General features: G+C 35.7%; 1 protein-coding gene across 1 annotated transcript; it reads right to left on the bottom strand.

Moving 5' to 3' along the window:
• Positions 1–477: 477 nt before the first annotated feature.
• Positions 478–2162, bottom strand: LOC149544559 (universal stress protein PHOS32-like). The gene is made up of 4 exons (XM_089795987.1): positions 1994–2162; positions 956–1068; positions 741–862; positions 478–658 (listed from the first exon to the last, which is right to left on the bottom strand). The coding sequence occupies exons 1-4, from the start codon at positions 2160–2162 to the stop codon at positions 478–480; spliced, it is 585 nt and encodes a 194-aa protein (XP_089652113.1).
• Between the last annotated feature and the right edge of the window lie 12880 nt (positions 2163–15042).

Genomic DNA, 15042 nt, shown 5'->3' with positions numbered 1-15042 from the left:
TTACAAAATAGTTGATATGCTATAATGCATGAGAATTAGATTTGCATAAATAAAAAAAATTGTTATCTTGTTTTTATGACTGGCTTTTTAATTTTTTAATTATTAAAAAAAAAAATTTGATGTGTAAATGTCTTATATATTAGTTATATACAATAGTTATATGGAAAAAAAAGGAGCAAAATGATGTCACATTGTAAAATATAAGCTTTAATTTTATATTATAATTTAAATAGAGACAAGATTATTAAAATATAAATATGAATAATCCTTCACTATAAACATTGTGGGTAAAGATAAATTTAGTTTTACTATTCCAATTAGAAAGAAATTGAAAGAAAATAATATAGATAAAAATTCCACAATAATATCATAATGATGAAGTATATATAAGTAATATGTAGAGGTTCTTCTACATAAATAAGGAGTTAAAGTGAAATGACCACCAAAGGAAATGTGGATGAATATATAACTATTTTATTAACAATATAATGCTTTCATATCATAAAAAATTAAATAAATACTTAGACCCAATATCAACCATCTCAAAGTTTTTGAGACGATTCCACTTTTCACTATTTGAATTTGTGGAGCTTTTACTACTGCCACGGGACAACTTGCGTTCCCAACAACATAGTTGGTTATATTGCCAACAAAAAGCCTGCAAGACACACAACAATTATATAAGGAAAGAAGTGAAAAAACTTTAATACATATTACAAAAAAGAACTATAATTTCTTACCTTTGTAGCAATCTAGGACCTTCACTACTACCCATCACTAAACTATCAAGCTCAAGATCTTCAACAGCTTCACATAGCTTTTTCTTTATATTGCCCAAGTATATCTTAGCTACTATCTGTGCCTGCCAATAAATAATTGTAGAGTCATATGAAATAAAAGATATAAATTAAGCTCTAAAGATATTTGATCAAATGTCGTCTTTTAGAGCCCTCACCTCCTTTTGCCTGCAAGCAGTGTCCAACATATCTAAAATCTCTGCATCAAAATCAGTCAAACAATATTGCTTTGCCAATCTAGGTTGCCTAAACTCACATAACGGAATTAGAGCTGCATCAACATAAATATACACATAGAAATTTGTTAAATTGCTTAAATTAGTATCTATGCATTAACAAATTCTAACTTATTATATGAAGAGGAAAACAAATATTTAGATCTTAATAAATAGATTGATTGTAAAATGTCCTCTAAAATAATTAAGTTATTGCAAAAAAAATAAAAATGTTAACACATTCTAAACATTGATTTGATTAATATCTCATCTTAAATTGCATTTATAAGTGGTTCATATTAAAAAATCTAATGTAAAATATATTGATTAAGCTTGACCAAACAAATATTTTAGGACAATACATATGTATATGAACAGAGAATATAACACTCCAATTACACTTGGGAACAACTTTTAAATGATTAATAAAAGGAAACATACACATTAGAATCAAAGTTTTTCTTAAAGTTTGGGGCACGCATATTTATAAATTTGGATTCATGTTAATGGTAATTAAGACTGTGTGCATCTTTTAGACAGATGTGGTATTGTGTATTCTGTATATGATATTGTGTAATACATATTTGAAATTGTGTAGCTCTTTTCTTATGAGGTATTTTCATTCACAAAGTCATGTTAGCTATCTAATATAAAAATACGAGTCATAATTATATTGTTGATTTTTTTTGTTTATATAATTTTTTCCAGCTTGAACACATCTTTACAAGAAGAAATAGAATGGTTGTAAACATTCGATCTTGTGTTTATGGAAGTTAAGATTATGAGTCTTTCTAGATAGATATGATATTGCGTAATCTATGTATGACATTGAATAATTTTTTAATGAGAAAGTTTCATTCGGGAGATAATTTTAACTATCTAATATTAAAATATGAACCTTATAAGTCTATTTATATATTAATAGAAACAAATTAAAAGGAGCATTAATAGAAGAAGAGATATATATATATATATACTCACGGGAGCCAGATTTTTTCCAGGATTTGATGGAGGCATTTGAGTGGGGAAGAACGTGAACGAGCACAAGCCTGTCATGTCTGTCTAGGAGATTGTCGATGGCCCATTGCAACGCATTTTTGCTGCTTTCTGACTTCACTATGGCAACGCCTACGTTCCGATCTCCAGGCATCTTCGATTATGGAAGATTTCTTTCTCTCTCAATTGCCTGGGATCCAAAACGCTTCTGGCTATCGCACGCGCTTTTGCTCCAATCTCTTCAATGTATCGCCTCTGTATATACTGCTTTCATTTTCTGTATTTAGTATACACGGGATGGAGCTGGTTTGTTTGATTTTTAATGGACGTGTTTGAATTTTAGTAATTGAAACGGTCGCCGCTCCAGCCGGGTGTGTTTCAGTGGATCTGGTTTTGTTTGTTTATGGGGTCGTTAAAGTCTACGCGTGAGGGCTCTGGACATGTGGGAATGCATTTGGCCAGTTGAATGTGCAAGGGATGTGGACTCCACTAGTTTCAAAGTATGTATTTTTAATTAATTGCTTGCATGGATTTACAAAAGCATTTCGTGGTGTATTTATATGGGTTATTAACTAGTATTTGTGTCAATTACACGTAATGGTTACCTTGATAGTAAAGTATGCTATAAATAATATACTGATAAAATAATATTGAAAATGTTATTAATAAGCTCTCTTAGTTGTCGCATTTGTTATGCGGAAGTATTGAAGATTGTAGATGACAAATATAGCAATTCTGGTGCTAATATCATTGAAAAGGTTCAGTTTCAAAGAGCTGCGAGTTACAAATGAGAATTCCAAGCATTTGTTGGGGAGCAGAGCATTTGGTAGTATACAACATGTGAATTTGGTGAAGTTGTGGGGATTCTATGTAGAATATTGTCAAAAGTTATTAGTGTACCTAGATGCCCTCCTCTTCACTGAGTCAAAAGAAGCAAAAGAAGCAAAGTGTTAGTGTAGTTTACTTAATTGTTAATAATGTATTACATTGATTAGGTTAAATAGTTGGAGAGGTGGTTTTACACAATTAAATTGTCAAACTTTTTTCTCTTATCTATACTATCAAATTTAATACCGTATATATTGAAATAAAAGAAAATTATATCTATTTTCATAAAAACTTGTATCAGAGCCGCATATATCCTTGTGGGCAACGAAGAGATGATTATTGTGGAGAGAATGCAAGGTTTATGGGTGAAGGGCATGACTTGCTACATTGGTGAAAAAGTATCTACAATACTAGAAATAGGAGACCACCTTTCTCATGAGTTTTGATTTTATTTGAGTTGTTAAAATTGCCCATTTGTAAGTTCTTCTTAAAACATTTATATATGTTTGGAGGCTGAATGTGCTCACTTTCTTGTGCATTTGAAAGCGATTTTTTGGAAGTGCATGTGTCTTTGCAGCATTTTTTTGTATATCTTGAATGAGTTTTTGAGAGCTTCAAACATACCTATTTTCCCTTCGGTGTCTCATCTTTGCATCGTGTTTGGGTTTGGAACATGTGAAGAGGACGACATATGAGATTGGTTGAAAGTATTAAAGATAGTTTGTAGAGGAAGAAAGTTGGTGCTATATTATTTTTTCTTTTGCCTTATAACACAAGTTAACGCAATAGTAAGGCAATATTTTTGTTCGTGTAAGGAATTTATTGAAAAATGCATATGGAGATAAAAGGTTTGAAAACTATTGAAGCAAGGATTGATGTCAAAATCAATCCACTTTAAGATCACTATAGTTGATGTCTTGCAAAAGAACACATGTGTAAATGTTTTTATTGGGAGGGTCATCTATAACCTAGATTCTCTGGAGGTTGGTGGCACAGGAGGATTGAGGATTTTTAGTCATCTCAAGTTAGCTTCTCACTTTGAGACGATGTTTTTCTTGAGAAGCATTTTTGGTTTCTTGTTTTTTTGTTTATTCTTGTTATTGCTAACATATTTGACGATACATATATTGTGAAGCTTGATTTGTGGAGGCGGGTAAGGAGTTTTGTGTAGAGTTTAATATGGAGGTAGTTCAATAGTTTGCAAGGCTTTGATTCAGGAGTTATGGAGGGAGAACTCAGGAATTTCAAATAGGGGCTACACCTTTACGAGGGTTATGAGATAGCTTGATGGAACTCTGCTTGATTTAGGATTTGTTTCTTCAAAGAAGGTTTTCACAATGATGTGTATACATTTTGCATTACACAAATTTTAAAATGTAAACTTTAAGGATGGGTTTCTCAAAAGATGAATCATGTGATACAGTTGTAGGAACAATGTATAAGGGGAAATTATTAGTGCAGTTTATTACATTATTAATAATGTATTACACAGATTAGGTTAAATAGTTGGAGAGGTAGTTTTACACGATGAAATATCTATCAAATGTAATATCGTATACATTGAAATTAAAGAATATAATTTCTATTTTCATAACAAAAAAAAGTTGTTTGCCACGAAGACCCGATTTGAGATTGCATTGGGCACTACACAAGGATTAGTTTATCGCATGAGGAATGCAAGAATCACATCATTCAATATGACATTAAACCTACAAACATTCTCTTGCATGACAACTTAATCCCAAAGATAGATGCTTTTGCATTGGCAAAGATTTCATCCATTATTGACAACCACAAGAGGAATGCGAGGGTATTTGGCTCCCTAGTGGATCTTGAGCCTTCCAATTACTCCCAAGATGGGATATATATAGTTTTGGTATTTCCTTACTAGAAATTATATCTGGGCATCGAAATCTAAACTTGAAGGTTCAACAAGGTATATTCTACTTTACTATGTGGGCTTCATCTAAAATTCATAGCAGAAACATACTCTTAAACCTAGATTTGAAAATACACTGCTCATCACCTCTTTCTTCAGTCCTATAGTACCTGCCCGAGGATTGAAACGGTCTCCCTCAGGTCACACCAGATCTGTGAGACCCAGTTGAGATCACACTCGGCAGCGACCTTCCAGAGTACATGATTGCTCTAATATCCACCTTTCCATTATGGACTACTTGTCTATGAGGAGTTCTTAGTTGTTGTTATTCCTTTTCTTGATTCTCTTGTTGTTTTTCTTTCACGTTCTTTCTGCGGACACTGTTTGGTGCTCCCCCCTGCTAGTGTTTGCCTTTTGTACTCTTTCTAGTCCCTTAGACCCTAGTTGGTCTCTTGTTGAACATTAATAAATCTATCTTATCTTATCTTATCATACTAGAAGCTAGATATTGAGGATGCAAGGATAGCATATCAAAGAGGTGAGATGGTTGCATTGTGCATTCAAGACATTGAGAATGAGAGATCGAGCATGATTCAATTGGTGGCACAATCATAATTGACAATTGATCATTTTCTTACTTGGAATTTCTTCTAGATTGCAGAGAGAGTGCTTGTCATCAGTACACAATAGCAACCCAAACATCCAATTAGCAGAGTTGAACTTGGTGGTAAACATAAACATATAACTTTTTTATTCACTAACATTTTAATTCGCCTACTTCTAAAAACTAGATCTTTGTGGGTTGGACCTTAGTGTACACTATGGGAGAAAAGAAACAGACGATTTATAAGAATAAATACTTAGGCGATGCCGAATTGCTTAGCATTTTCCTATTTTTACAGATTAGATGGCATTGATCCATTTCTCCCTCCACTTGATTCAAAATGATTAACTAGAGTCCTTTCACATCCTTACTTGAATACGATGTTTAACAATGGTAGTAGCAATGATCCAAACAAAAAAACTTATTGAAACCCACAAAATTGAATTAGATTGTTGTCATGTAGTTTGGCTATGGATTGATTAATGAGTTGTATAATTATTTTAACATTTATATAATTATAAATTGGGCATATTGATTTTTATCCAATTGTATAAGATTTATTTAGGGTCAACATTCCAAAATACATTCAGCAATCTATTGTCAAGATAATAGAATAGTGAAGTAAAAACAAATATTCAACAATTTTCTATTATTCAGATAATAGATTACAAAAATAATATCCTTGTCATTGTTGAAAACAAAATATTATAGAACTAAATCTAAAAATGACATAAGCTACATTAAAAAACCTAGATTACTAAATAAGATTGTGTTATGTTGTTTTACCTACAGCTTTATATAAAAGGATTTCATAATTATTTTATGATTTGCAAGGGAAAAATTTATAAAATTAGATATATTAGACTTCTACAATATGTAATGCTTAGGGTATGTCATTTTCATATTCAAGTCATATAAAAAAAAATTTCTATCAAAAATATGGAACACATCGGTTTTCCATTGTTAATATAATTGATGATCAGGGTAAAAATAAATCTTACAAACCTCTTTATTATTCAGAAGATAAATTACAAGATGTCATTAAAATTTAAAAACTTATCTTAGTTTAACTCATCATATTTCACACTTTCATTTTCTTTACAGTGATTTTGCATGGATGCAAAATTAATATAGCCATGAAAAATAGTCATATTCAAAGTCATTTGTAATTTACAACATACAGATGGAGGAGTGTCTTAGTCTATTTCAATGCAATAGAAACCTTCCATCTTTATTTATGTAATAGGAATGAGTACATGAAAAGTCATATTTTTAGTTCCCCAACGTGGAAGGATAATATTGTTGATGGATGCACATGTGATTCATATGTATGGACATAGGTTATATGTCATCAAACCAACATGATTTAGAAGGACATGGTGAAGAGGTGGATGAAAAAAACACAAAAGTTGATGAAAATTATTATGGTGTAATAGCTAGATGTTTTGTTAGGTAAGAAAATGAATGGACATAGAGGGCAGGGATATGTAGACAAGAAATGGGATAGATAAGGAGAGAGGAGAAAGGAGTAGATAAATATGTATAAAAAAGACATGAGGAAAGAATGAGAGATGGCGAGACAAAAAGATGGAGATAGATACATAAAGTGATATATAAAGATGGATAGGGTGGGGAAGGGCTATAGAGATAGAGAAAGATTTTTTTTAAATGTGTGATTTTGTGTGTGTGTGTGTGTGTGTGTGTGTGTGTGTGTGTGTGTGTGTGTGTGTGTGTGTGAGAGAGAGAGAGAGAGAGAGAGAGAGAAGTGGGGATAGAAAGAGCGAGAGGTCTAGCAAGAAAAACAAGAGAGGGAGTGAGAAGATAGAGAGAGATGTGGAGATGGATATTAAAAAGAGGGATATGAAGAGAAGATGACGAGAGTGGGGATGAAAGATGTAAATGTATAAAGAAGAAAGAATGAGAGAGTCAGAGATATAAAGATAAAGGTAGAAACTTATATATAAACAGAGGTAGAGAGGGGGAGATATATAGGGGTAGAGAGGGATATAGAGATAACGAGATGGAGATAGAGATGGAGGTGGGAAGAAATTGTGGAGATAAACTATTTGAGCAACTTGAACGATGGTAGACAATGCATTATGAGACATCCCCCAGATTCCTTGCTTATTGTCTATAAATTGTTTGATAGAATACCTGGTCTTTGGTAAAGTTGTGATTTTCCAAGGGCACTTTCTTTTTGCAGGCGTACCTTCCTTATGAGCTATAGCACCCTTATCTGATCCAATTACACTCCAGCAGCTCGTTGATCGCTTGACCACAGTGGAGTCTGCTAATATTGTCCTGCAAAATGTTTTTGCTCAATCAACTTCACTCTATATTAAACTCGTAGAACGGTTGGCTTTGTTGGAGTTTGAGAACCACACTCTACGAGATATTGTGCAATCTCTAGTTGTTAAAAATATAGGCCTCAAGGCTAATCTGGACTCTGCTACCATGTAGCTCAAGGAGTTAGACACTATCAAAGAGAAACAATTGGAGATTGTGGATAGGCATTCTTCACTATTAACAGAGACTGAATTGAAGGTGAAGTCTTGGGCTTCTTTATACAGCTCTACGACTGAGCCTCCTCTTTCAGGCGTTGAGAAGTTAGTACAAGGGAAGATGGACGACAAGGGGGTTGGGCAGATCCGTGAACTAAACCTATGAGTCTGTGGTCTCTCCTCCATTTATGATCCCTCGGCTACTAGATACTCTTTCCTCAAGGATTAGATGGACATTTCAAAAATTACTATTAACAAGTGTTGGTTAGGCCTAGATGGCACTCTCTTTATCCCATTCCTCTCCCTTTCTAATAGGTTGCAGGCTCTTAGAGAAAAGATAAATTTATTCTCTCTTTACCCTAAGATCTACTTAGATGAGGACCTCACCCGATCACAAGTGTCAGAACCCAAGCAAGCTTGTGCGCTCATTGTGGCAGCCAAACAAGAGGGTAAATATGCAATCATCAAAAATCTTAAAGCAGTAATTTGCGACACTTTTCCTACAAGCTGGGTTTCGAGGGCAGCCTCTAAGGCCAAATGACGGGCTCAGCAGCAGCTGAGCACAAGCTCTTTGTGCCTCAACTACTGGAATGGTAATGGTATTCTCTGGTCTATGCCTGGCTTACTTAATGATGCTATTGGTTTTGCCTACCTTCTTTTTATTTAAAAGACACATGATAGCCCCATGCATCTTCTTCCCAATATTTTTGGCTATCACTAGCCCTCCTCTTTTAGAGATGAGGTTTGGTGTTCTGGTGGGGTTAGAGGTTATGGTGGAGTCGCTTGTCTTATTCAGTACTATTTCCTTGGTTCACTCTGATAGCTATGTCAAGTTCATGTGGATTTGCATTGATTGAGGGACCTTGCTCTATAGAGATACCTATATCATTGTCTGCTACTTCCCACCAGCATCTTCATACTATGCAATTTATAGCACTAGGAGTGGGGACCCCTACGAGGACCTTTTTGAGCACATTTCCAAATTCTCTACCATGGGGGACATCATCATTTTGGGAGACTTTAATGCATGGACCAAAGACCTACAGCCTCCCCTCCATGATCATAGGGTTGATCCTGTAGACACCTAAAAACCTTTAGAAAATAAAGTATTTTTATTTTCTGAAAAAGTCCTGATGACATCATCATTTATTAATTAATTAATTAATTAATTTTTATGCCATTAAATCCCTTTATCTTAATTAAAAATATTTAATTAAATAATCCCTCCCAAAAATGTTTAAATCTTATTTAAACATTATTTTCTTATTTATTAATTATTTAATTAATAAATTGACCAAAAATCCTAAAATAAATAAAAAAATTATTTTTTGCCCAAAACTTGGCCAATTTCCTTATGACCAATAACCTCTTCCAAAATCTTCTAATCCTTCTTTAATTTCGATTAAAGGCTAATCTCATCATTTCCTACCCCTAACCCCAACTCAAAATATTTAATTAAAATTAAATATTAATCCTCATGTTTATTAAAAAAGTTTTAATAAATATCTCCTCAACCCAAACCCTTGAAATAAATAAAACTTTATTTATTTCCTAAAAATCTAATTTATCCTCACCCTAAGAAGTTCTAGACTCTTCTAGAAAGTCTTCATCCTCATCCTAGGAAATTCTAGACTATTCTAGAAAGTCTTTATCCTCATCCAAAATCTAGACTCTTCTAGAAGATGTCTTTAAACCTAATCCTAATCCCCTCCTAACCTTGTCACATTCCCTAAACATGGGTTAAAACTTACTAACCCAAGCCAAAGTTAACAAATATCTCTTCCTTCACCCACCCTCATTAAATGCCATCCACTTGCCTATCCTTAAGCTAATCCTAAACCATCCTAATCCATCCTCTAATCATTTGCACAAGCCTAAGTAAGCTTAGAACCTTCCTAATCAAGCCCAAGTCGAAATTGCTCTCATCACCCTCAAAATATCTCAACCATAAAACTTTATGAAGTCCACTAGGTCATAAATGACTCTTACAAGCCCTTTTATTGCTCTTACAAGTCATTATGAGGGTCTTTATGAAGATTTTATCTCTTGAGCCTCTTTTGTTGACTCATCCTTGCCCTTTCCTCCATCCTCTCACCATGTGACATGTGTCACTCCTTGATTGGCTATAAGGAAGCACAATCCATGTGCTCTCCTCTCATGCAATCTAAGCCTTCCATAAGCTTTTTCCCATCCTTGCATCTTAGCCCTCAATCTCTCAAGCCTCTTGCCTATAAATTGGATCCTTCCCCTTTACAAAATAACACAATCCATGAAGTAAAGTCATAATGCCATTTTGAGAAGCCATTTTACATCCAAACCATACACTCACATCCAAATTCCAACTCCATTTGAAGCCCTTTTTGAAGCATAAGCTTGAGCATACATCCTATCTATTTAGACAAAGCCACTCAACAAGAGAGCTTCTCATTGAGAGAGTCCATTAATGGCTCATATTCTCAATTGAGAGTTCATCTTAGTCTATCTTTAAGTTTATGAATTTTGTTTAGTTTGTAGAAGCTTTATTTAAATTTGGTTTCTATTAGCATACTAACATTGCTCATATACATTTTGGCACGCCCGGTGGGACCCCGCATGGGTCATCTTCATTAGTTTTTTTAGTCAAAGTTTTGTATGTTATTTGCTGATTTTGGCTAATTTTTCTTGTTTTTGTGATTGGTAGGATTGTATAAATTGGTTTTGTAGGTCCACATGAGCATGAAGAAGACAAAGGAACTCATAATCTATCTCATAGTGTTTGCATATTTTTCAAGCTTATAGGTGGACAAAGAACTTGAAATTCTTCTTCCTCTTCTTGTCTATATTCTTCTTATTCCATCTACTTCTTCTTCTTCTTCTTGTGGGAGATCTTGGCCATTTTTTTTTTAAGGAAGCAAAATCATACACACTTCTTTTTAGTGCTTAAAATGAACCCCCAAATCATACTTAAATCCATTGAAAAATTAAAAATTTGCAAGAAAGAAAAAATCTTTTAACAAGTGAAACTAAACCAATCTAATCATTTGCATCCTTGCAACATCAAGGTTTTAGATGCATTCATGCAAAATTAGGAACACTTCATTTTTGGGAATTTAAAAAGAACTTCAAGTTTCCATTTCAAAAGGTTCAAAATCAACACTAAGTGCACACTAAAGTTCTTTTAAAAAATCTCATGAAAACTAAGAGTCCTAAATGGTTGCCAAAAATTGTCCTAAAAGCTTTGTTATTTGTTCCAAACAAATGTCTTATTTGCAAAATCTTGAATGTTTCTTAAGATTTTCATGCATCAAAACAATCTAGGAATATCATTTTTGGGCTTAAAATATGCAAACTAGAACACAAAATCTTGAATGAAAACCAAAGTCCAAAGAGTCATTTTCACTTTTGAGTCCAAAAAAATCTTGAATGATCTAAGGTTAAAACAAAGCACTTCAAAGTTCTTAAAACAACACACAAAATTTCAATCTTGAATGCTCAAAAGAAAACACTTGAATGTTTAACCACTTTTCTTTGAATGCATGTTGCTAAAATCACTCTTGAATGCCATGGATTAAAATCAAATTTTCCTTGAATGCATGATTAAAACAACAAATCCAATCTTGAATTCTAAGGATCAATTAACCATTGCAATATCAAACACTTCATTTGGAGCTTCTAAAAATTGAACAAAACAAATCTCTTTTCCACATGCAATCTAGGTAAAGTTTGATTTTTGGACATTTAAGAAACCTTGTTAAGTTAAAATACAAATTTGCAAAAATCAATTTGAGTAGTTCCTTGGACTCACCTCTTTTCTAATCACCCATCAAATATTAACCATTGGTTGCAATCTCAGCGCCATTTATGGGGATGGGTCTACTTGAAAAATGTGTTAAATGTTCCACAATCTAACTCACTCACTTGCTCTTTGAATGTTTGCTTTAACTTTATCAAAATTCTTAAATGATCAAAACTCTAGATTAAATCGATCACACTTCAAGTTTGGGCACTAAAATTGAACAACAACTGACGTGGAGAGCCTCCGGGCGCGCGCTTGAAATCGAATCTCACACACTTTTATTTTGGGCTTAAAACAAACTCACACTCAATCTTGAATGCCTTAAAGAAAATTAATCGATACTTGACGTGGAGGGCCTCTAGGCGCGCGAGTTTGCTTTTGTTGACCCTAACTCTTCTTATTGTTTGCATTCTTCGATCGATTTACTTTTGTTGGGGCTTCAAGTTGGAATTGAACATTGTCTCTTAAACATGAGTGCTTGCAAAGTCTAGATTAGCACACATAAGAGTCAGTTGGCAAAAGAACAAGCGTGTTTTTTAGCCCAAGGTCATCCAAGTCTTCTCTCCCCTTGTCGTCTTTCGAGGCCATCTTGGGTACATAAGATTAGGATCCAAAACCTTGTTTCTTTTTAGGAGGCCTGCTTGGGGATTTCATCACCCCTTGGATGACCTCAACTCCAGCGTTCTGGCGGAGTATAAGAATTGGGAGGTGAATCGAAAGACACCTCTCTTGGGATCAAGATTTTGTCACTCGGGCTAAGCCTCAAGGAACTTTATACCCTTGAGAAGTGAAAGAGAAGAAGTGGGTTACTGCTCCTCTCAGCTGTGTGACATCTTTTTGGTCTCATCTACGGATTTGAGCCTCACGTACCTTGGGTATATCGAGGACTCCTTAGCTAAACCAACTGTCAACCTTGTAGACAACCATCTAGGATGTTAATATGTTTGAGGTGACTGATCGACACATTTGTAGAACATACACACTCCTTGGCGCAAGTATCACTTTCTGAGAATCAAAAACTTCTATCTGGTTGTTTCTATCTATTGCTTGATCTTTTTTTTGTTGAATGAATGTTTGCCAAACTTGGTCAATCCTAGCTTAGGGCATACTTAGCGTAGTCACTGCCTATTTCAGAAGTTGAACGAGTTGAAGCAAAATAACCAAGATCTCTCAAAGCCAAGCAGATTCAGAAATTGATGTCAGAGCAACCCAAACCCAAACAGAAGTTCCACAAAGTTAAACTCAAACCATCTCTAGCATACCAAGAACTTTCAGCCAAGAGAAAAGAAATAAAACCAAGCGCACGAATTGCCAAACTCCACAAAGCAGAGGACAAAGCTACCGACGAAGCACTTCAAGAGGCTTGATTAGAGCGCACCATCAAATTTAGCCAACATCCAGGAGTTAATCCTGCTTATGCCTTACCAACTAGGCATGATTTCTATGATTAGACACCCTTGTTTCTCCACATTTTCTTGGATGAGCTTCACTTTAGAGTCATCTTTGTAGAAAAGTCAGCCATCTTAGGTTATCCCCTTAAGCATTATTAGCTCATCCATCTCATTTAGAATCAAACCATCTAGCCAGCAATCAAAACCTCACATCCAAGCCTTCAAAATTGTTGTCACTTTTGCCAAAAGTTTGCCACTCCTAAAATATTTCAAATCCATCAATCTCACCAAGGTTATCCCTTTGACAGAGCTTTGTCTAGGGTAATCCAGCTTTGTCACTTGTTATCCCTCATCACCTTGAGCTAAAGGTTGGGATCCACAAGTAGTCAATCTCGTGCTCTTCCTAAAGGATCATCAGTCTATCCTTAAGTTGACACAATCACCACCAAGCTTGCACATAGGAAAGCAGACCTTTCGTGCTTTGGCAACATATCTTTGAAGTTAGAATCTCCAACCCAATCCTCCTTAGGTTTTGTCATATATCTTTGCCTTAACCTAGGAAATCATTTGCATAGAGAAGCCTTCCCCCTTTTGCATCCATCAACATTATTGCATCTCATCCCTAGGAGCATTTTTCATGCCACCCGTCACTCGCTTAGCCAAGAAGAAAGAAACAATGGAGCCCTATCATTTGAATCGAACAACCTCACCCCCCTTGAGCACTCAGCCATCCTTCAGCCCAGAGAAAGCTATGCCATCATGTACTGACATTGAAGCTTTCATGAACCAACCAGGAAATGCAGTATTGGTAAATGCCATTATAGACAAGAACAAAGAGACAATCATGGCTAATTTTCGAAGGGAAAATGTAGGAACCTCTGACTTTGGAAGACTCCCTCCATTATCAGATCCATCTCACCCATTTTTTGGGCAGCTACCACCACCCATAGGCTCTTATGATCCAAATTATCCTCAATATATGCCAAAAGAAGAGCCTCCAGCCAATCCATATGATCCAACAGACCCAAACATACCATCATCCACCCAAGTTGAAATCTCCATGCCGCAAGCCAACCCATCCACCACCACTCCATCCTTGGTTCATACCTCTCCGCTCCAAACCCCCTTTACCCAAAACAGCTCACCGTTCACCCCCTTCACTATTGCTGCTGCTGCCCCCCAACCCAGCCTTCCAAATCCACCCATCTCCCAAATCAGTGCTAGCATCTTTGGCCAACCTCAGCAATATACACCAGGGATGCCACCCATGGGGCCAAATAATCAACCTTTCATCACCCCCAGCTTGTTCACTGCAGCCCAAAGCACAATCCCATCATTTCCATTAGGTCTTGGGAGCTCAATACCATTAGCCACAAATCTACAAGCTACTACCCTCACTCCACAAAGCTATCAAATCCCACAAGCTACTACCAATTTTCTACCAAACTCCCAAGTGACCCCAGCCCCTACCACCACTCTATCAAGCTTCCAAATCCAACCACAAAGCTATCAAACCCCATCAGTTCCATTCCCAAGGTTTCAATTCCCACCACCTCCACCACCAACTAATCCATTACCTCCAATTACCAACTACTTTTCAATGCCACTTCTAGGAGGTAATCCACCACCCCAGCCAACCACCAATTATTTTCAGATACCATCCCAAATGGGGGCACAACCCACATATATTGGTCAAACCCCACAAGCCCCCCGATCGTTTCCCCAAGCCTCTCAACCATCTTATACCTTACCTCCACAAAGCAATCCATTTATCCCACAGCGAGCTTATGTTCCTCAATCCCAACCTCAAATCCCATATCAACAGCAAGCCTCACAACACATGCAGCAATATGCGCCACCTCCCCCTCAGCAACCTGTCATCCACCATGCAGCTGCCCAAACAATGTACAATCCCTATCAGCAAATCCCTCATAGCCATCCATATTCAGTGGCCCCATCCAGCACATACCTACCTCAAGGCACTCCTACACTGGGGGCACCCCAGCCATCACCTATCAATTCAGAATGGGAGCAAATGAAGATAGCTCTGAAAGCC

This window comes from Cupressus sempervirens, chromosome 8 (genome assembly GCF_028749045.1).
Source record: "Cupressus sempervirens isolate cs-2001-9-10 chromosome 8, ASM2874904v1, whole genome shotgun sequence".
NCBI classification, from domain to species: Eukaryota; Viridiplantae; Streptophyta; class Pinopsida; order Cupressales; family Cupressaceae; genus Cupressus; species Cupressus sempervirens.
The sequence above is the reverse complement of the archived record's forward strand: the minus strand, read 5'-3'. Positions and strand labels throughout refer to the sequence as shown.